At 42.1% G+C, this 22274-nt stretch overlaps 1 protein-coding gene across 1 annotated transcript in view; it reads right to left on the reverse strand.

Moving 5' to 3' along the window:
• The window catches only part of LOC118369837 (heterogeneous nuclear ribonucleoprotein L-like), a 71377-nt gene that overhangs the window by 23938 nt on the left and 25165 nt on the right, over window positions 1-22274 (reverse strand). Inside the window, exons 2-4 of the mRNA XM_052498691.1 lie at window positions 4457-4575; window positions 3154-3391; window positions 13-100 (exon numbers count right to left, since the gene is read on the reverse strand). Of these exons, the coding sequence (XP_052354651.1) occupies window positions 13-100; window positions 3154-3391; window positions 4457-4575 (445 nt within the window). The remainder of the gene's footprint in view (window positions 1-12; window positions 101-3153; window positions 3392-4456; window positions 4576-22274) is intronic.

Raw genomic sequence — 22274 nt, forward strand, 5'->3', positions numbered from 1 at the left:
GACAGAAAGGATATTCCACCATGGCCTGGATGCCGTTGCGTTTGAAGATGACGATGCGCATCACACTGCCGATGGGGTTGCAGACGGTGTAGAGAACGTCCTTGGAGACAACAGAGGGAGACAGAGAATGTTTTAGTCAGCTCTCACCAAGGCTGCAGACGGAAGATAAAAGTTCCAATCAAATCAAATTCTATTTGTCACATGTGCCGAATACAACAGGTGTAGTAGACCTTACCGAGAAATGCTTACTTTACAGGCCCTTAACCAGCAAAATGCAGTTCAAGAAATAGAGTTAAGAAAATATTTCCTAAATAAACTAAAGTAAAAAAATATCTAAAAGTAACACAAGAAAATGACATAACAACAATGAGACTATATTTATTATGTTCCTTGCCTCAAAGCAAGTCTAAAAGGCATTTAGCTCGTCTGGTATGCTCGCCTCACTGGGCAGCCCTTTGTAGTCCGTAATAGTTTTCAAGCCCTGCCACATTCCACGAGCGTCAGAGCCGGTGTAGTATAATTCAATCTTAGTCCTGTATTCACACTTTGCCTGTTTGATGGTTCGTCTGAGGGCATAGCGGGATTTCTTATAAGCGTCCGGGTTAGAGTCCCGCTCTTTGAAAGCGGCAGATCTAGCCTTTAGCTCGGTGCAGATGTTGCCTGTAGTCCATGGCTTCTGTTTGGGATATGTACGTACGGTCATTGTGGGGACGACGTCGTCGATGCACTTATTGATGAAGCGGGTGACTGAGGTTGTATACTCCTCAATGCCATTGGATGAATCCCGGAACATATTCCAGTCTGTGCTAGCAAAATAGTACTGTAGCGTAGCATCCGCGTCCTCTGACCACTTCAGTGTCTCTCTAATCAGACTCTGTTTGACTCAATAATAAGACAATTCAACCCTATCCATGACCAGCGTACATACTTCCTGCTTAAGTTTTTGCTTGTAAGCAGGAATAAGGAGGATAGAATTATGGTCAGATTTGCCAAATGGAAGGCGAGAGAGATCTTTGTATGCGTCTCTTCCTCTTCAAGGAATACCTAGGATAGGGTAAGTAATCCTTCTCACCCCCTAAAAAGATTTAGATGCACTATTGTAAAGTGGCTGTTCCACTGGATGTCATAAGGTGAATGCACCAATTTGTAAGTCGCTCTGGATAAGAGCGTCTGCTAAATGACTTAAATGTAAATGTCTCTTTGTGTGGAGTAAAAGTGGTCTGGAGTTTTGTTTCCTCTGGTGGAATTAGGTAAAACGTATTTTAGTTTCCCTGCATTAAAGTCCCCGGCCACTAGGCGCGCTTGCTTCTGGATGAGCATTTTCTTGTTTGCTTATGGCCTTATACACCTCATCGAGTGCGGTCTTAGTGCCAGCATCGGTTTGTGGTGGTAAATAGATGAACATAGATGAGAACATAGATGAGAACTCTCTTGGTAGATAGTGTGGTCTACAGCTTATCATGAGGTATTCTACCTCAGGTGAGCAATACCTCGAGACGTCTTTAATATTAGACATTGCGCATCAGCAGTTATTGACAAATAGACACACACCCCGCCCATGATCTTACCATAAATAGCTGCTCTGTTCTGCCAATGCACGGAGAAGCCAGCCAGCTCTATATGATCCGTGTCGTCGTTTATCCACATCTTGTGAAACATAAGATATTACAGTTTCAAATGTCCCGTTTGTAGGATAGTCTTAATCGTAGATCGTCTAGTTTGTTTTCCAATGATTGCACGTTGGCCAATAATACGGAGAATAGTGGTGGTTTACCTACTCGTCTGCAAATTCTTACAAGACACCCCCCCTTTTTCTCCGTCTTTTCTTCACACGGATGACGGGGATTTGGGCCTTGTCTCAACAAAGTAGTATATCCTTCGCGTCGGACTCATTAAAGAAAAATCTCTGTCCAGTTCGAGGTGAGTAATCGATGTTCTGATGTCCAGAAGCTCTTTTCGGTCACAAGAGACGGTAGCAGCAACTTTATGTACAAAATGGGTTACAAACAATGCGAAAAAACAAACAAAATAGCACTGTTGGTTAGGAGCCTGTAAAACGGCAGCCATCCCCTCCGGTGCCATTACACAATTATACAATAGCGAGAGCAATCTGGATGCAGGAACCTATATGTTATACATTTTAAAGTTCCATTGGTCTTGATATAAGACACTCTAGTATGGCATTGCATGTCTATCTATAAGAGTGAGTGTATATCTATGTGCATACATCTATCAGTCCTTTAGTGTGTGTTCATTCTTCCATAATGCTTGTATGTTCTAGCACAGTGACTGTGTCTCTCTAATCAGACTATGTTTGACTCAATAATAAGACAATTCAACCCTATCCATGACCAGCGTGCATATCTATTGTATTTCCTCTCTGCTCAGCTGGAATTAGACACAGGGAAGCAGTGCTGGATGCTTTCTCAGCCTAGTTGTTCATCCATATCTGAGGAAGACTGATATACGTGAGCTTCCAGGTATTCTAATCATCAGACACATGCTATCTGAACACATCTACAGACGCCCCGCTGAGATCCCTCTCTATCTATCAGCACCTGAGAGGGAGAAAGAGAGAAAGAGAGCAGGGGGAGATGAGAGAGAGAGCAACGGGGAGGGGGATATGCAAACTCCGGGAGAAATAAACCTTGAAACAGCCCCAGGATGCTATAAAACACGACTTTCTAAATGCAGCCTGTCGGCTCACATTAGGAGCGAGAGGGAGACAGAGAGAGATGACATTGAGATATAGAGGAGTGAGAGAGCAAGAAAGAGTACAAAAAATGATAATACACAATGCTTTAGATTCATATATTTTTTTAATTTGACTACTGTTAATATGGGCAATAATCAGGGACTCTCGTTAGCTGCTGTTACCATGGTGAGAGAATAGCATACATACAGTACCAGGGGGGTGGCACAGAGCGACTTAATAACTGCCGCTGTGGTAATGGTTCTTTGTCGCTCAGTTGATAGAGTATGGTGCTTTTAATGCCTGGATAGTGGGTTTGATTCCTGGGACCACCCGTACGCAAAATGAACGAACACATGACTGTAAGTTGCTTTGGATAAAAGTGTTTGCTAAATGGCATATTATACATATATTTGATCATTGTAATGTATAATACAGTATGTATTTTCAGCACTGATTACCGTGGTGATGGGGTAGAGGGGATTCTGGATAGACAGGAGCAGGACTTTGTTGCCACTGTTGGGGTTGTCTGAGTTGGTGGGGCGAGTGATTCTCTTGCTGGTGGAATAGTTGAAGAAGGCCTGCTGGCCTGCGATGTAGACGGCCTCGCTACTCCCACACGCCACACACTTATCAGCACTCTCCACCATCTCAAACTCCACCAGCGCCTGCCGCTTAAAGGGCATCATCATCACATAGCTGCCATCAACACAGAACAACAAGGAAGTCCATTAGAATTCAATTGACTGAGTGGAAAATGTGTCCATTACTCTGAATGGACTGAGGCTCAAATTACACCCTATTCCCTGCTGACTACTGTAATGCCATATAGAGAGAGCACTATTGGGAAGAGGGTCTCTTTGAGATTTCCCCAATGAGAACTCATGTCCTGAACTGACAGAATTTAAACTGCAAGTTTGGATTGTAAAACATTTCCTAGTCAAATTGTGAGGTTTTGGTCAACTGTCAAAAAATTCTAGCAGAAAGGAAACTGCTCTATCTACTTCTTGTTTAAATTACCTTCAAAAAATGTTCATAGATGCACTGGGCCTAAAGTGGCTCAACACAAAAGCACACAAAACAGAGGAGGGGAGAAACTGCTGCTGTGACAATACTGTGGGCAGTGCTGGTCTAATTGGACAGTTACCATAGTTTCTACAGTTACCATGGTACGGTAGATTGTCCCTATGTTGTGGGTTACCCATGCTGTCGTATGCTGTTTCCACAGCTCTCTTAGGGTTGATGGGATGTTAATGAATATTGCACCACATAAGGAGCCTAAGTAACACTGAGATCTCTCTGTTACTCAAGGTCTCTGTGAGGTGGGGGAGAGTGGGGTAATCTGAGCAATTCTTTCCATTCAGCATCACTCCGTCAAGGGAAACATATTATTCTTTCTAACAAAGAAATCTACATATTTCAGGGTGTTGTTTATACCTGGAAATAATCAGAATTCATGTAACCGTTACAGTTTTGAGAACATATCTTGTCCAAAAAAAGTGGTCTCTTGGCACAATTTACACCGGGTATAGGGTAAGTTAAGCGGCCTACACATCTTGGTACTGTATGACATATTACCACTTCTTTTTTAAAACCATTTCTATCTCTTAAATATTTGGTAAAACGACTTTCTGTGCATATTTTCCTATGTTAACAAAAGGATGGGATAAATTACTTTTCATTATTAGGCCTAACAATGAGGAAAACAAGGGGTTAAAGGGGTGGGGTGCATATACCACCCAACACATTTGGGTGGATTCTTACCATATGGGTCCAAACTTCTCCAGGGCCTCCACCAGGTCAGCCTCCACCACAGCCTCACACAGCCCCCTGACATGGACGACTGGGGACTGGGCAATCCTGTGGGAGTCCTCCCCACTGTCCTGCAACACACACAAACAACATTGGTTAGAGACTAGAACACACAATACCTGGAATAGCGGTAGAGGTTATGTTGATCATAAATCAACTGTATTAAGTCATATAACAACTGAAGTGCAATGTCCTGTATAATACCTATCTAAAATAGGAGTCATTTTGAAAAGAGCGTATGTAGGGAGGAGGTTTCAGGTTGAATCATTTAACTGTAGCTAAAAATGGATGACCTCCAGTACAGGTTACCTTTCCCTAACTGGGACTGTACCCCTCTATGTGAGAGCGTTTAAATACATCTATGAATGAGAGGATGGGTCGCTTCAAGGATTCCCGACTGAAATGTTATTTTTTATTACTTGTCATTTTTACCCATTTTTCTCCCCAATTTCGTGGTATCCAATTGGTAGTTACAGTCTTGTCTCATCACTGCAACTCCCATACGGACTCGGGAGAGGCGAAGGTCGAGTGCCGTGCATCCTCCAAAACACGACCCTGCCAAGCCGCACTGCTTCTTGACACTATGCTCGCTTAACCCGGAAGCCTGCCGTACCAATGTGTCAGAGGAAACACCATACACCTGTGTCAGCGTGCACTGTGCCCGGCCCGCCACAGGAGGCGCTAGTGCATAATGGGACAAGGATATCCCTGCCGACCAAACCCTCCCCTAACCCAGACGACGCTGTGCCAATTGGGCGCCGCCCCATGGGTCTCCTGGTCGTGGCCAGCTGCAACGTAGCCTGGACTCAAACCCAAAATCTCTAGTGGCACAGCTAGCACTGTGATGCAGTGCCTTAGACCACTGCCCCACTCGGGAGGCCCTGGCGTGAAGGGTTTGCAAGTCAAGTCCCATTAGTGCCAAGGGTGCAAGAGGGACAGATTTTGGGGGGAGGTGGGCAGGAGATTTGGTTTAAAACTGATAAATGTTCTCTCAGCCTCATGGTAAAATGTGTAGAATAGCAGGAGATTTGGTTTAAAACTGATAAATGTTCTCTCAGTCTCATGGTAAAATGTGTAGAATAGCAGGAGATTTGGTTTAAAACTGATAAATGTTCTCTCAGCCTCATGGTAAAATGTGTAGAATAGCAGGAGATTTGGTTTAAAACTGATAAATGTTCTCTCAGCCTCATGGTAAAATGTGTAGAATAGCAGGAGATTTGGTTTAAAACTGATAAATGTTCTCTCAGCCTCATGGTAAAATGTGTAGAATAGCAGGAGATTTGGTTTAAAACTGATAAATGTTCTCTCAGACTCATGGTAAAATGTGTAGAATAGCAGGAGATTTGGTTTAAAACTGATAAATGTTCTCTCAGCCTCATGGTAAAATGTGTAGAATAGCAGGAGATTTGGTTTGAAACTGATAAATGTTCTCTCAGACTCATGGTAAAATGTGTAGAATTGCAGGAAATTAGCTAGCTTGAAACTGCAACATTTTATATCAGTGTCATGACAAAATGTGTAGAAATGCAGAAAGTTAGCTGGGTGTGGTGGGGGCACCAAATGCATGGGCAAGATAAAATATTTAGACGAAAAACCATGGCGTGCTCGGAGAATGTCCGATGGGTCTCTATTTCAGGCTTTAGCAACAGAGCGATGTTTACACGAGCTCTGTGATCTAATAGGCGCAGGATGTAACTGGGTGGGGCTTCGCTGGCTTTCTCCAGCAGTAGTGGGTGGGAATCCTTCTCTCTGTGATAATAATATGAATATGGTTACATTCCCATTCAATATATGACATGCAGGAATAATGGCCAAGACCTATGCCCAAAGGACAAGGTGCTTGTGGAGCATAGAGTCAGTGGTGGAAAAAGTACTCAATTGTCATACTTGAGTAAAAATAAAAAGTAAATGTTAAACATCAAACTCATTATATTAAGCAAAACAAAACAATGTTTATTTATAATTTAATTTACGGACGGCCAGGAGCACACTCCAACACTCAGACATAACTTACAAATGCAGTATTTGTGTTTAGCTAGTCCGCCAGATCAGAGGCAGTAGGGATTTCATTGATGGTTGCGTGTTTTGAACTGTTCTGTCCTGCCTGAGCATTCCAAAAGTAACTTTTTGGTGCCAGGGAATATTTTCTTTAGGAATGTAGTGAAGTAAAAGTAAAAGCTGTCAAAAATATAAATAGTAAAGTACAGTACTTTTAAGTATTTTTACTGGAGTACTTTACAGAACTAAGCATAGTGTTAAAGCTCATCCTTCTCTTTCAAACACCTCCATCTGTCTGCTGTGGCAATACAACATCTCCATCCCTATAGTGCAACATCTCCATCCCACTCTGCCCTTTCAGATGTCCTATTCCACTCAGTCTGTAAGGGAGAGCCAGGCAGAGAAAGAGGAAAAGAGGCAGAGCGGGTGAGGTTGAAAGTCAACAGACAGCACTAAGAGAGAATGCAAGAAAAGGGGTGAAAAGGGGCCATGCAGATGGAGTTAAAGGTCCAATGCAGATGTTTTTATCTTATTATGAAATCATTTTGGGGTAAAAATGAAGTACCTCATTGTGATTGATTTCAATTCAAATGGTCAAAAAGAAACAAAAAATGCCTCTTAGCAAAGAGCAATTTCTCAAGCAAGAATTTAGCTATGGCTGTCTGGGATTGGTCTGAGTTGAAGTTGGATGGGGAAAATGGAAAAATAGCTGTTACTGGCAGAGAGGTTTGGAACTCTTTTTTATTGGTCCATTAACTCATTTAATTGTAACTAATTGCACAGTATTTCTCCAACCTCACAGTGTGGAAATATACACTGAATAAATATCTAAACACAAAATGTAAAGTGTTGGTCCCATGTTTCATGAGCTGAAATAACGCACAAATAGCTTAATTCTCTCAAATTTTGTGCACACATTTGTTTACATCCCTGTTAGTGAACATTTCTCATTTGCCGAGATAATCCATCCACCTGACAGGTGTGGCTTATCAAGAAGCTGATTAAACAGCATGATCATTACACAGGTGCACCTTTTGCTGGGGACAATAAAAGGCCACTCAGTGGGGAAATGATCACCTTCGATGGCCACTGACACGCTGGAGAAGTGTGCTCTTCACACACTTCTTGTGAACAGAGTACCCCACAGTGGCAGTGGGGTTATGGTATGGGCAGGCATAAGCTACAGACAACAAACACAATTGCATTTTATCAATGGCAATTTTAATGCCCAGGGATACCGTGACAAGAACGTTGTGCCATTCCTTCGCCGCCATCACGTCATGGTTTAGCATGATAATGGACAGCCCCATGTCGCAAGGATCTGTACACAATTGCTGGAAGCTGAAAATGTCCCAGATCTTCCATGGCCTGCATACTCACCAGACATGTCACCTATTGAGCATGTTTGAGATGCTCTGGGTCGACGTGTACGACAGCATGTTCCTGTTCCTTCCAATATCCAGCAACTTCGCACAGACATTAAAGAGGGGTGGGACAACTTTCCACAGGCCACAATCAACAGCCGGATCAACTATATGCAAAGGAGATGTGTCACGCTGCATGAGGAAATGGTGGTCACACCAGATACTGACTGGTTTTCTGATCCATGTCCCTACTTTTTTTAAGGTGTCTGTGACCATCAAATGCATAGCTTTATTTCCAGTCTTGTGAAATCCATAGATTAGGTCCTAATGATTTTATTTCAATTGACTGATTTCCTTATGTGAACTGTAACTCAGTAAGATCTTTGAAATTGTTGCATGTTGTGTTTATGTTTTTGTTCAGTGTATATCAAACACAGGAAAATCATGTTTTTGACTTTAAAGAAAGAGGGTCAAAGAGAGACTCTGGACAAGGTAGGAAGATTAAAATACTTGCCAGAAGTGTCTGTCTCCAAAATGAGGTTAATTTCAAATGGCCCACAGTTCAGTCCCTGCAGACTCTGATAACGCATCATTTCCATCACATGTTCAACTCTACTCATGGTTTTCTCACAAAAGAATGTTGCGGTTTATAGAGCGAGTGTGCCCACTCTGGTATGGACATGGGCACTCTAGCAAACAGCTCGCAGACACAGTGTGGGTATAGCCTGCCTACCTGCAGTACATGATGAGATTATTATCGACAAGAGAACGCAATTATTTTCATTTGTCAAACGGAAGCCAAGCATCGATGATCATGTCATCAGAATAAGACCCTCAATGTTTATTGGAAAGGAGCATCAAGATCGTCACCTTGCACTTTCACCACCCTGTGAAGTTCATCAGCATGTATTTAATCTGTAGCCTAATAAACATGCTTTCCCAACGAGTCATAGAGGGAGGACCACAGAAGATGTCACCGCGTGACTCCAAGTTGATTTATTATATAAATATTTGCTCATATAAGCAGTTCCACTGACATTTCTCACATCATTTATTTTAACGACACATCAAAATCCCACTTTGTCGTATTTTTTGGGGTCGACGATTGGAAAGTTTACTGACACTTTCTCTTTCCATCAGGCCTGTCGTGACATTTTCTCTTTCCATCAGGCCTGTCGTGACATTTTCTCTTTCCATCAGGCCTGTCGTGACATTTTCTCTTTCCATCAGGCCTGTCGTGACATTTTCTCTTTCCATCAGGCCTGTCGTGACACTTTCTCTTTCCATCAGGCCTGTCGTGACATTTTCTCTTTCCATCAGGCCTGTCGTGACATTTTCTCTTTCCATCAGGCCTGTCGTGACATTTTCTCTTTCCATCAGGCCTGCCGTGACATTTTCTCTTTCCATCAGGCCTGCCGTGACATTTTCTCTTTCCATCAGGCCTGCCGTGACACTTTCTCTTTCCATCAGGCCTGTCGTGACATTTTCTCTTTCCATCAGGCCTGTCGTGACATTTTCTCTTTCCATCAGGCCTGTCGTGACATTTTCTCTTTCCATCAGGCCTGTCGTGACATTTTCTCTTTCCATCAGGCCTGTCGTGACATTTTCTCTTTCCATCAGGCCTGTCGTGACATTTTCTCTTTCCATCAGGCCTGTCGTGACATTTTCTCTTTCCATCAGGCCTGTCGTGACATTTTCTCTTTCCATCAGGCCTGTCGTGACATTTTCTCTTTCCATCAGGCCTGTCGTGACATTTTCTCTTTCCATCAGGCCTGTCGTGACATTTTCTCTTTCCATCAGGCCTGTCGTGACATTTTCTCTTTCCATCAGGCCTGTCGTGACATTTTCTCTTTCCATCAGGCCTGTCGTGACATTTTCTCTTTCCATCAGGCCTGTCGTGACATTTTCTCTTTCCATCAGGCCTGTCGTGACATTTTCTTTCCATCAGGCCTGTCGTGACATTTTCTCTTTCCATCAGGCCTGTCGTGACATTTTCTCTTTCCATCAGGCCTGTCGTGACATTTCTCTTTCCATCAGGCCTGTCGTGACATTTTCTCTTTCCATCAGGCCTGTCGTGACATTTTCTCTTTCCATCAGGCCTGTCGTGACATTTTCTCTTTCCATCAGGCCTGTCGTGACATTTTCTCTTTCCATCAGGCCTGTCGTGACATTTTCTCTTTCCATCAGGCCTGTCGTGACATTTTCTCTTTCCATCAGGCCTGTCGTGACATTTTCTCTTTCCATCAGGCCTGTCGTGACATTTTCTCTTTCCATCAGGCCTGTCGTGACATTTTCTCTTTCCATCAGGCCTGTCGTGACATTTTCTCTTTCCATCAGGCCTGTCGTGACATTTTCTCTTTCCATCAGGCCTGTCGTGACATTTTCTCTTTCCATCAGGCCTGTCGTGACATTTTTTTTTATCTGACGTGTACTTTATTTGCATAAAAAAATTGGATGGAAACCTGGTTAGAGACAGATATTAGGTGACAATCAGGTAAATAGAATGAGGTGGCTTTAAGATGGAAATAGTGGAAAAACTTGTTCCTTTCTCTTTCCTGGGCTTTCTAACTTAGTCGCTCCTCTCCCGTTGTGGGATTTCAACATTCCTCATCACTTAGGGAAATACTAATAACCTAGTGTGCAAGGATCAGTTGGCCACACAAGTGTGTGTGTCTGTATGTGTTTGTGTGTGTAGGCATGGGCAGATGGTTGCGCAAGGTTAAGTGGCAGTCCAATCCATCAGCAGACTCATTTTCCCAGAGTGCTGTTTTTTCAGTGTTTGTTAAAGTGGTGTGTGAGAGTGGCCTAGTGGCCTTGTATTCCAGCTCATTCCTCACTCTAATCCTGAATAATCCTCACTACAGCACAGGTGACCAGGGCTAAAATGAGGTTAAATGACTTCTCAGTCTCTCTACACTACATTACATTTCTCTCTCTTCCCTCTCTCAGTTATGATGTGGTGGTGAACTACACTTCCTTGTTGAGCTGATGTCCTCAGCCTATTGTGTGTGTCAGTGTTTTACTGTCTGTGCTGTTCACGAAGACCCCGACAGTCTCGGAGGGAGGTGACCCCCCTGGCACAGACAGCAGCACCTGCCGTTTAGGGAGAGCAAGGCACCAGTTTGAGCATTGAGAGACAGAATAAATGGTACTTCCCATGCATACCTTCACTGTGTGTACTCCTCTCACAACATCCCTGTGTTCTGCTATGCTGCTCTGACTGAGTGTGTTCCTCTCCCCTCTCTGATATTTATAGAACACTGCTGACATTTCAGAGTGGCTGCAGTAAAAATGTAGGCCATGCAGGAAAAGGGCTGGTGCAGTGTATTGTGATAGGTGACCAATTAGCTTGCAGTATGGTAGTTGGTACTGGGAGGTGGGCGTGGTGAGTGTATATCGGTCTGATGAAAACCTCATACAAAATGTATTTACTGTATGTATTTATTGAAGGTAGTAACTCCCTCAATGTACTCTGAAATGTCATGTATTCATAACAGATTCTGAAGTTTCAAAATGGTATGTTTCTTTATGGTAAAATATGTCAGTTAGGGACAATATTTTTGTATGTGTGTACATATTTTGTGTGTGTGTGTGTGTGTGTGTGTGTGTGTGTGTGTGTGTGTGTGTGTGTGTGTGTGTGTGTGTGTGTGTAGCTGCTAATAAAAAAACTGCCATCAATTAAATGACTATGTGAAGAGTACTACAGTATGCTAATAAACCATACAGCAAACATTTATTGAAATTTCATTGACTTAGAAACACCTTAGTATTATATTAACAATACTGAAAGGTCTGCACAATTGCTGATGTATTCCTAGTTATCTTAGCTATAGAATAGCTTTGGTTATTGCCTGATCTACAAGCTTCAATTGTTTTATTAAAGAGAATTACCAGAGTATGAGCAGTAATTAGGAAAGTGGCAATCACTAATGGTATATTTGAATATATTTCACTTAATATAAAGAATAGGAATACATGCATGTGATTTGATGACATTTCTTTCAACCACATCTTGTGTAGTAAGCAACAATCAACTCTAAAACCAAATAATCTAACACAATTTACAATAGCAGTAGCCAGTAGCCAACAGCAAAACAATTCAGCACGCTTATTCAAGTCCAGCATAAACTCAAACATTAAAGGTCAATGTCTGGAAAACATCACACACAGGTCAATGTGATAGCAGAGGAAAAAGGTGTTAGGCCTGTCTTTGGTTTGTTGCCATAGGTCTTCAGTTCAGGTTCTATGGTGATTCTCTGTTAGGAATAGTATCGTACACCGAGCGGCGAGGGTCTTTCTGAAGGGCTGTGTAGGTGTCATCCTGTAGGTCATCATGCTCATCAGGTTCATCCTGTATGTCCTTGAACTCAGCAGCGTCAGCGTAGATATGATCTATGCTCTCCTTCTCACACACGTCCACGTTCAAGGTATCCTTACTGACATACTGGACTCTCAGTGTATCTGAGATCACTTTCTCCACAGTTTCTCCTGTTCAGTGTGTAGTAGCTGAGGACTAGAAGAGTTCCAGCAGTCAGGACAGTTGCCACCCCCAGTACAGGAGCCAAGACACTGGTCTATCATCTGTGGTCAGGTCCCAGGTACAGTTCTGAGCTCCAATCTCATTCTTAGTCTCCCAGAAGTACTGGTCAATGTACCCAAGACTGACACTGGTGTAAATGTGTTTCTCCCTGTAAAACCGTCACTTCAGTTCCATTCCTTTGGTGCCAGGTGTATTTCTCCACTGGTGGGTTGGCATCACTGCTGCAGGTCAGAGTCACTGCACCGCCTTCCAATATTTTATTGACTGTCACAGTGGTGGACCTTGGAGGATATCTCACAATGAGCATAGCTACAAGGGACCAGTCCTTCTCGAGGCCAACCAATGCACAGGAGTAGCTGCCTGCATCCTCACTGCTGACTGGGCCAAGATATGATACCCCAGTGTTGGTTTGGGCTGTTCTTATAGAAGATGTAGTTAATAGAGTTAAGGTTCAGAAAGCAGGAAGTCTCGAACAAGATCCGGACTTCCTCTCCCTCCATGACAATGTCAGGACTAACGTTTACACGTACATCTGTGACAGACAGAGTGACCTGAAATTGGTCATTGTAGTTCCCCTGTTGTGTTTGAAATCGAAAACTGTACTTGGCTGAGTCCCTCTGTCTCAGCTCTGTGACTTTCAGGGTGCAGTCAGTCTCCTTATCTCCGCAGTACTGCACACAAGCTTTATTAAAAAAATATCTTTAAAAATTCACCTTGATTTAACCAGGTAGGCCAGCTGAGAACAAGTTCTCATTTACAACTACGACCCGGCCAAGATAAAGCAAAGCAGTGAGACAAAAACAACAGAGTTACACATGGAATAAACAAACGTACAGTTAATAACACAATAGAACAGTGTGTGCAAATGAGGTAAGATTAGGGAGGTGAGGGAATAAATAGGCCATAGTGGCAAAATAACTACAATATAGCAATTAAACACTGGAGTGATATATGTGCAGAAGATGAATGTGCAAGTAGAGATACTGGGGTGCAAAGGAGCAAAATAACAATATGGAGATGAGGTATTACAGATGGGCTGTGTACAGGTGCAGTAATCTGTAAGCTGCTCTGACAGATGATGCTTAAAGTTAGTGAGGGAGATGAGTCTCCAGCTTCAGTGATTTTTTCAGTTAGTTCCAGTCATTGGCAGCAGAGAACTGCCAAGGGAGGAATTGGCTTTCGGGGTGACCAGTGAAATATACCTGTTGGAGCGCGTGCTACGGGTGGGTGCTGCTATGGTGACCAGTGAGCTGAGATAAGGCGGGGCTTAACCTAGCAAAGATTTAGAGATGACCTGGAGCCAGTGGGTTTGGCGACAAATATGTAGTGAGGGCCAGCCAACGAGAGCATACATGTCGCAGTGGTGGGCAGTATATAGGGCTTTGGTGACAAAATGGATGGCACTGCGACAGACTACATCCAGTTTGCTGAGTAGAGTGTTGGAGGTTATTTTGTAGCCTGTTGTTAAATAGGAAGCAGATAATAGATTTAATTTTGGATTGGGGATGTGAGTCTGGAAGGAGAGAGTACAGTCTAACCAGACACCTAGGTATTTATAGTTGTCCACATATTCTAAGTCAGAACTGTCCAGAGCAGTGATGCTAGACGGGTGGGCAGGTGCGGGCAGCGATCGGTTGAAGAGCATGCATTTAGTTTTACTTGCATTTAAGAGCAGTTGGAGGCCACGGAAGAAGTGTTGTATGGCATTGAAGCTCGTCTGGAGGTTAGTTAACACAGTGTCCAAAGGGCCAGAAGTATAAAGAATGGTGTCGTCTGCGTAGAGGTGGATCAGAGAATCACCAGCAGCAAAAACGACATCATTGACGTACAGTTTAAGTCGGAAGTTTACATACACCTTAGCCAAATACATTTAAACTCAGTTTCTCACAATTCCTGACAATTAATCCTAGTAAAAATGTCCTGTCTTAGTTCAGTAAGGATCACCACTTTATTTTAAGATAAAGTGAAATGTCAGAATAATAGTAGAGAGAATGATTTATTTCAGTTTTAATTTCTTTCATCACATTCCCAGTGGGTCAAAAGTTTACATACACTCCATTAGTATTCGGTAGCATTGCCTTTAAATTGTTTAACTTGGGTCAAATGTTTCAGGTAGCCTTCCACAAGCTTCCCACAATAAGTTGGGTGAATTTTGGCCCATTCCTCCTGACAGAGCTGGTGTAACGGAGTCAGGTTTGTAGGCCTCCTTGCTCACACACACATTTTCAGTTCTGCCCACAAATATTCTATGGGACTGAGGTCAGGGATGGCCACTCCAATACCTTGACTTTGTTGTCCTTAAGGCATTTTGCCACAGCTTTGGAAATATGCTTGGGGTCATTGTCAATTTGGAAGACCCATTTACGACCAAGCTTTAACTTCCTGACTAATGTCTTGAGATGTTGCTTCAATATATTCACATTATTTTCCTTCTCATGATGCCATCTATTTTGTGAAGTACACCTGTCCCTCCTGCAGCAAAGCACCACCACATGATGCTGCCACAGTGCTTCACAGTTGGGATGGGGTTCTTCGACTTGCAAGTGTTAGGGAAGATTCAGAATTTGTTGGTAACATATTTAAGATGTTTAATATTCATCAAATATGTGTAAGTTCATTCTCATCAGAATGGTATTTTTGTATAATACTGTGGCGAGGTTGCAGTTATCTGTTCTATGTCAAGACTAAGTTGCATGGGCCGCTGAGAGGGGAGAGGTCAAAGTGTCATCATGTGTAAACATATCTTTTACTCCCTACCTTTCCCAGTGGGGAAAGGAGGGTTGCAGTGTCTGGAATCATTCTATGCTCCCTCTAATGTTGTTTCTATCTTAACCTATAGCCTCAATTCTCCTCTCTGTGAGTTTGTCCAGGAGGTTGTATTTTGAGTTGGTTGTATCTAAATGACAATTTGATATATGCCTGTTGATTTGGAGGATTGGTTTATGGTTCTGGGGTTTGGGAAAGGAGACAAAGCTGAACGATGAATTATGTCTATGCTGTCTGACTATGTGTGATCTTTGCTATAAAGGATCCCATTTTTCCATTGTGGGGGGACTCTCAACTTTTCATTAGAGATACTGAACTGTTGAAAGTCAAAATGCTATAGAGCTTATATAATTAAATATGGACTTTTATAACTAACTCTGACTTGTGTGTGTGGTTTGCTCCCATGATTTGGTAAATAGAGGAAATTTCCACGACACAAGCCTCACCCTTTTTCCTCCAAACATAACGATGGCCATTATGGCCAAACAGTTCTATTTTTGTTTCATCAGACTAGAGGACATTTCTCCAAAAAGTACGATCTTTGTCCCCACGTGCAGTTTCAAACCGTAGTCTGGCTTTTTTATGGCAGTTTTGGAGCAGTGGCTTCTTCCTTGCTGAGAGGGCTTTCAGGTTATGTCGATATAGTACTCGTTTTACTGTGGCTATAGACACTTTTGTACAGGTTTCCTCCAGCATCTTCACAAGGTCCTTTGTTGTTCTGGGATTGAATTGCACTTTTCGCACCAAAGTACGTTCATCTCTAGGAGACAAAACGCGCCTCCTTCCTGAGTGGTATGATGGCTGCGTGGTCCCATGGTGTTTATACTTACTACTGCGTACTATTGTTTGTACAGATGAACGTGGTACCTTCAGGCATTTGTAAATTTCTCCCAAGGATGAACCATACTTGTGGAGGTCTGCCATTTGTTTTCTTGGCTGATTTCTTTTGATTTTCCCATGATGTCAAGCAGAGGCACTGCGTTTGAGGGTAGGCCTTAAAATACATCCACAGGTACACCTCAAATTGACTCAAATGGTGTCAATTAGCCTATCAGAAGCTTCTAAAGCCATTACATAATTTGAAAAAAAAAATCCAAGCTCTTTAAAGGCACAGTGAACTTAGTGTATGTAAACTTCTGACCTAATGGAATTGTGATACAGTGAGTTATAAGTGAAATAATCTGTATGTAAACAATTGTTGTAAAAATGACTTGTGTCATGCACAAAGTAGTCCTTACCGACTTGCCAAAACTATAGTTTGTTAACTTATTTGGGACTGGGGGGGCAGTACTGAGAAGCTTGGATGAATAAGGTGCCCAGAGTAAACGGCCTGCTACTCAGGCCCAGTTGCTAATATTTGCATATCATTAGTAGATTTGGATAGAAAACTCTGAAGTTTCTAATACTGTTTTAATGATGTCTGTGAGTATAACAGAACTCATATGGCAGGCAAAAACCTGAGAAAAAATCCAACCAGGAAGTGGGAAATCCGAGGTTTGTAGTTTTTCAAGTCATTGCCTGTCGAATATACAGCGTCTATGGGGTCATATTGCACTTCCTAAGGCTTCCACTAGATGTCAACAGTCTTTAGAACTATGTTTGATGCTTCTACTGTGAAAGAGGTGGGAATGGGAGCTGAGTGAGTCATGGATCTGCAAGAGTGGCATGAGCTGATCACGCGCACTCACGTGAGATTTAGCTTGCGTTCCATTACATTTCTACAGACAAAGGAATTCTCCGGTTGGAACATTATTGAAGATTTATGATAAAAAATATCCTAAAAATTGATTCTATACTTCGTTTGACATGTTTCTACAGACTGTAATGTGACTTTTCGTCTGAACTTTCGCCTGGACCTGCCCGCGCGTCGTGAGTTTGGATTGTGTACTAAACGTGCGAACAAAAAGGAGGTATTTGGACATAAATGATGGACTTTATCAAACAAATCAAACATTTATTGTGGAACTGGGATTCCTGGGAGTGCATTCTGATGAAGATCAAAGGTATGTGAATATTTACAATGCTATTTCTGACTTTGTCGACTCCACAACATGGCAGATATCTGTATGGCTTGTTTTGTTGTCTGAGCGCTGTACTCAGATTATTGAATGGTGTGCTTTTTCGGTTAAGCTTTTTTGAAATCTGGCGCAGCGGTTGCATTAACGAGTGCTATTAGCATTTAGCGTAGCGCATTTGCATTTCCAGATGGCTAGATGGGACGCATGCGTTTAAGAGGTGAAGGAGAAGTGGATCTAAAATTCCATGCATAACATTTGTATCTTTTAGCAATGTTTATTATGAGTATTTCTGTAAATTGATGTGGCTCTCTGCAAAATCACCGGATGTTTTGGAACTACTGAACATAACGCGCCAATGTAAACTGAGATTTTTGGATATAAATATGAACTTTATCGAACAAAACATACATGTATTGTGTAACATGAAGTCCTATGAGTGTCATCTGATGAAGATCATCAAAGATTAGTGATTCATTTTCTCTCTATTTCTCCTCTCTTTGGCTGGAAAAATGGCTGTGTTTTTCTGTAACTAGGTACTGACCTAACATAATCGTTTGGTGTGCTTTCATCGTAAAGCCTTTTTGAAATCGGACACTGTGACTGGATATACAACAAGTTTATCTTTAAAATGGTGTGAAATACTTGTATGTTTGAGTCATTTTAATTATGGGATTTCTGTTGTTTTGAATTTGGCGCCCTACACTTTCACTGGCTGTTGTTGAGGTGGAACGCTACCGTCCCGAATATCCCAGAGAGCTTAATAACAAGACATTTTTGGAGTGGTTGAAAAATGGGTTTTAATGACTCCAACCTAAGTGTATGTTAACTTCCGACTTCAAATGTATACAGAGAAAAGAGCCAGCCCGAGAATTGAACACTGTGCACCCCCATAGAGACTGTCAAAGGTTTGGGCAACAGGACCTCCAATTTGACACACTGAACTCTGTCTGAGAAGTAGTTGGTGAACTAGGCGAGGCAGTCATTTGAGAAACCAAGGCTGTATAGTCTGCCAATAAGAATGCAGTGATTGACAGAGTCGAACGCCTTGGCCAGGTCGATGAATACAGCTGCACAGTATTGTCTTTTATCGATGGTGGTTTTGATGTTGTTTAGGACCTTGAGTGTGGCTGAAGTGCACCCATGACCAGCTTGGAAACCAAATTGCATAGCGGAGAAGGTAAGGTGGGATTCAAAATCTGTTTGTTAATTTGGCTTTCGAAGACCTTAGAAAGGCAGGGTAAGATAAATATAGATCTGTAACAGTTTGGGTCTAGGGTGTCACCCATTTGAAGAGGGGGATGACCAAGGCAACTTTCCAATCTTTGGGGATCTCAGACAATACGATAGAGAGGTTGAGCAGGCTAGTAATAGGGGTTGCAACAATTGCGGCGGATAATTTTAGAAAGCGAGGGTCCAGATTGTCTAGCCCAGCTGATTTGTAGGGGTCCAGATTTTGCAGCTCTTTCAGAACAACAGCTGTCTGGATTTGGGTGAAAGAGAAATGGGGGAGGCTTGAGCAAGTTGCTGTGGGGGGTGCAGAGCTGTTGACCGGGGTAGTGGTAGCCAGGTGGAAATCATTTCCAGCCTTAGAAAAATGCTTATTGAAATGTTCAATTATAGTGGATTTATCGGTGGGGACAGTGTTCCCTAGCCTCAGTGCAGTGGGCAGATGGTTGGAGGTGCTCTTATTCTCCATGGACTTTACAGTGTCCCAGAACTTTTTGGAGTTGGTGCTACAGGATACAAATTTCTGTTTGAAAAAGCTAGCCTTTGCTTTCCTAACTGCCTGTGTATATTGGTTCTTAACTTCCCTGAAAAGTTACATATCGCGGGGGCTATTCGATGCTAATGCAGAACGCCACAGAATGTTTTTTGTGCTGGTCAAGGGCTGTCAGGTCTGGAGTGAACCAAGGGCTATATCTGTTCAATTTTTTTTTGAATGAGGCATGCTTATTTAAGATTGTGAGGAAAGCACTTTTAAAGAATAACCAGGCATCCTCTACTGACTGAATGAGGTCAATATCCTTTCAGGATACCCGAACCAGGTCAATGAGAAAGGCCTGCTCATACTCCAAGTCTTCAGGCTTCCCCTTGGGATCCACAGTTTTTGACCAGAGAGTCTGTGTGATGGTCTGTCCACTCGGGTATGTGCAAGTGCAAGGCATGTCCACAGATGACCCTGTTATGGCGCAGATTGTCTTGTTTGTGTATCTCACATCCCAACTGTTATCCAGTACACAAAGTGCAGGAGAACGGATATTATTTACAGCACAGGAGTAGCTGCCAGCATCCGTAATGTTGAATGAGTCTAGGTGCAGGCTAGTATTTTGGGTTTTTGGGTTGATTAGCTGTTGTCCGTTCTTGTACCAGATGTAGGCAGGGTTGAGGTTGTCACTCAGAGTACATTTGGTGCTGCAGGTCAGTGTTACTTTCTGTCCCTCTTTCACAGTGTCTGGATTCTTCCTTACCTTCAGACCTGTGACAAACAGTTGTCCCATATTCGCTGTTCTGCCAGAGTTCTCTGAGTTAACTTATACTCAGCGCAGTCCCTCTGTCAAATCACTGATCTTAAGAGTATGGGAATATTGACGGGAACCCCCAACACCACCAGATCTCAAATGTCCTCCATACTCTGGGTCTTTAATCAGATCCTCCGGAATGGTTGTGTCCTTCCATTTCTTCATGTTGTCGTTGTTAAACCAGTAGAATTCTTTCAATTTACTTCTGGTTTCTTGGATTTCCAAACCGCAGGACAATTCTACAGACGATCCTAAGGCACAAACACTCTCCTTTCTACAAAATAAAACTACCACAACTGCAGCCAGCAGACCTGGTATAAAGCGGAGAAGTCCTGCAAACACACTTCCTGCCAACATCCACGGATACTTAAACCTGTACTGGTGGTGCAGTTCAACTAAATTCAAGTGTGAATCAAGTGATGTTATTTCTTAATACTTATAGGAGGGAGTGTACTCTTCTTGTGCAAGTCTAACTTCCTTCCTTTAAGAGATAAAGGTAATGTCATGCTTGCTTACATGGTGAAGAGAAATCGAGAAAATGAAAAATGCAAGATATACTGTATATTTTTCTCAGACTATTGATGAAACAATAGTGCGTGCGAGATGAAGAGGAATGACTTGAACATTTCAACATGTTAAGTGACAGGCCTACTATGTTCCAGGAGGATTAAAATGTCTACTATGTTCCAGGAGGATTAAAAGGCCTACTATGTTCCAGGAGGGTTAAAAGGTCTACTATGTTCCAGGAGGATTAAAAGGTCTACTATGTTCCAGGAGGATTAAAAGGTCTACTATGTTCCAGGAGGATTAAAAGGTCTACTATGTTCCAGTAAGATTAAAAGGTCTACTATGTTCCAGGAGGATTAAAGGGTCTACTATGTTCCAGGAGGATTAAAATGTCTACTATGTTCCAGTAAGATTAAAAGGTCTACTATGTTCCAGGAGGATTAAAAGGTCTACTATGTTCCAGGAGGATTAAAAGGTCTACTATGTTCCAGGAGGATTAAAGGGTCTACTATGTTCCAGGAGGATTAAAATGTCTACTATGTTCCAGTAAGATTAAAAGGTCTACTATGTTCCAGGAGGATTAAAAGGTCTACTATGTTCCAGGAGGATTAAAAGGTCTACTATGTTCCAGGAGGATTAAAAGGTCTACTATGTTCCAGGAGGATTAAAAGGCCTACTATGTTCCAGGAGGATTAAAAGGTCTACTATGTTCCAGGAGGATTAAAAGGTCTACTATGTTCCAGGAGGATTAAAATGTCTACTATGTTCCAGGAGGATTAAAATGTCTACTATGTTCCAGGAGGATTAAAAGGTCTACTATGTTCCAGGAGGATTAAAAGGTCTACTATGTTCCCGGAGGATTAAAAGGTCTACTATGTTCCCGGAGGATTAAAAGGCCTATGTAAGTAATACGTGTTTATACATCCACTTCATCATAATAAACACAATATAACAGATATAGTGTCTGAGATAAGTACAGAATTTACATTCAATTCATGAGTTTAAAAATAACTTTTCACTTCCTGAATTGCATGAGTTGAAAACAGAATTTACCCAACCCTGGTTTGAACCTGTTATACAGTCACATAGACGCACCCTGAACTGCTTCTACCCCCAAGCCATACGTGTAATGAATACTGAGGGAGAAAAAGGTCCAGATAAACATGCAGAGCGCAGCATGTGTTTATTATACCTTCACAGAAGGCAGGAATCGTGGTCACAGGCAAGCAATTGTCATACACAGGTAGACAAACAGGCAAGTGAATCAAAACTAGGAATGAAGGCTATAACTGGTTCTCACAAACAAGCTAGGAAAAGGCTTAGTAGAGTCAAAACGAACAACACCTCACAAACAGAATGAACTGAACTAAATAAGGAGCTGATGAGACCAGCTGAGTAACTAACACAGGTGAAATCAATGAACAAAAATAAAAGACAGGGCTATATTCAAGAACACAAAGAAGCAGGGCTATGTTCAAGAACACAACGAAACAGAACAAGGTTGACTAAGAAAATAAATACAGAACCTTAAAATACGAAGGCTAAGTAGTTAACCAATAGCTACCCAGCCATTGACCCCACTTTATGCACTAACTCTGACTCATGACATACGCTACTGCTTATTATCTATCCTGTTGCCGAGTCGCTTTATCCCTGCCCATATGTACATATCTATCTAAATTACATCGTACCCCTGCACATGGACTTGGTACTGATACCCTGTGTATTAGACCTTCCCCCATTTAGTCGACGGATCCATTATTTGGTCGGTAGGCTGTTTTTCGACCTAGATTTTTTTTTTTGTTAGTGTCTATCAATTCCCTATTACATATCACCAGTAATACATTCTGTTAATCCCCATAATTTCTAATCTACAATGTTTGTTTGGTTAGTCATTTCCCTTAATGCATTCAATATTATTCCAGTCTTTTACTGTTCTCATTGTTGGAGTTGTTTGCAGAGCGCACAACCTATGCTACACTTGTGAGAAACAAGTTTTGGTTTATTGCATTCCATTTACAATTTTTGTCAATTTATTCAGTGTCTTTTGTTTGGAGA

Source organism: Oncorhynchus keta, chromosome 36 (assembly GCF_023373465.1).
Source record: "Oncorhynchus keta strain PuntledgeMale-10-30-2019 chromosome 36, Oket_V2, whole genome shotgun sequence".
NCBI classification, from domain to species: domain Eukaryota; kingdom Metazoa; phylum Chordata; class Actinopteri; order Salmoniformes; family Salmonidae; genus Oncorhynchus; species Oncorhynchus keta.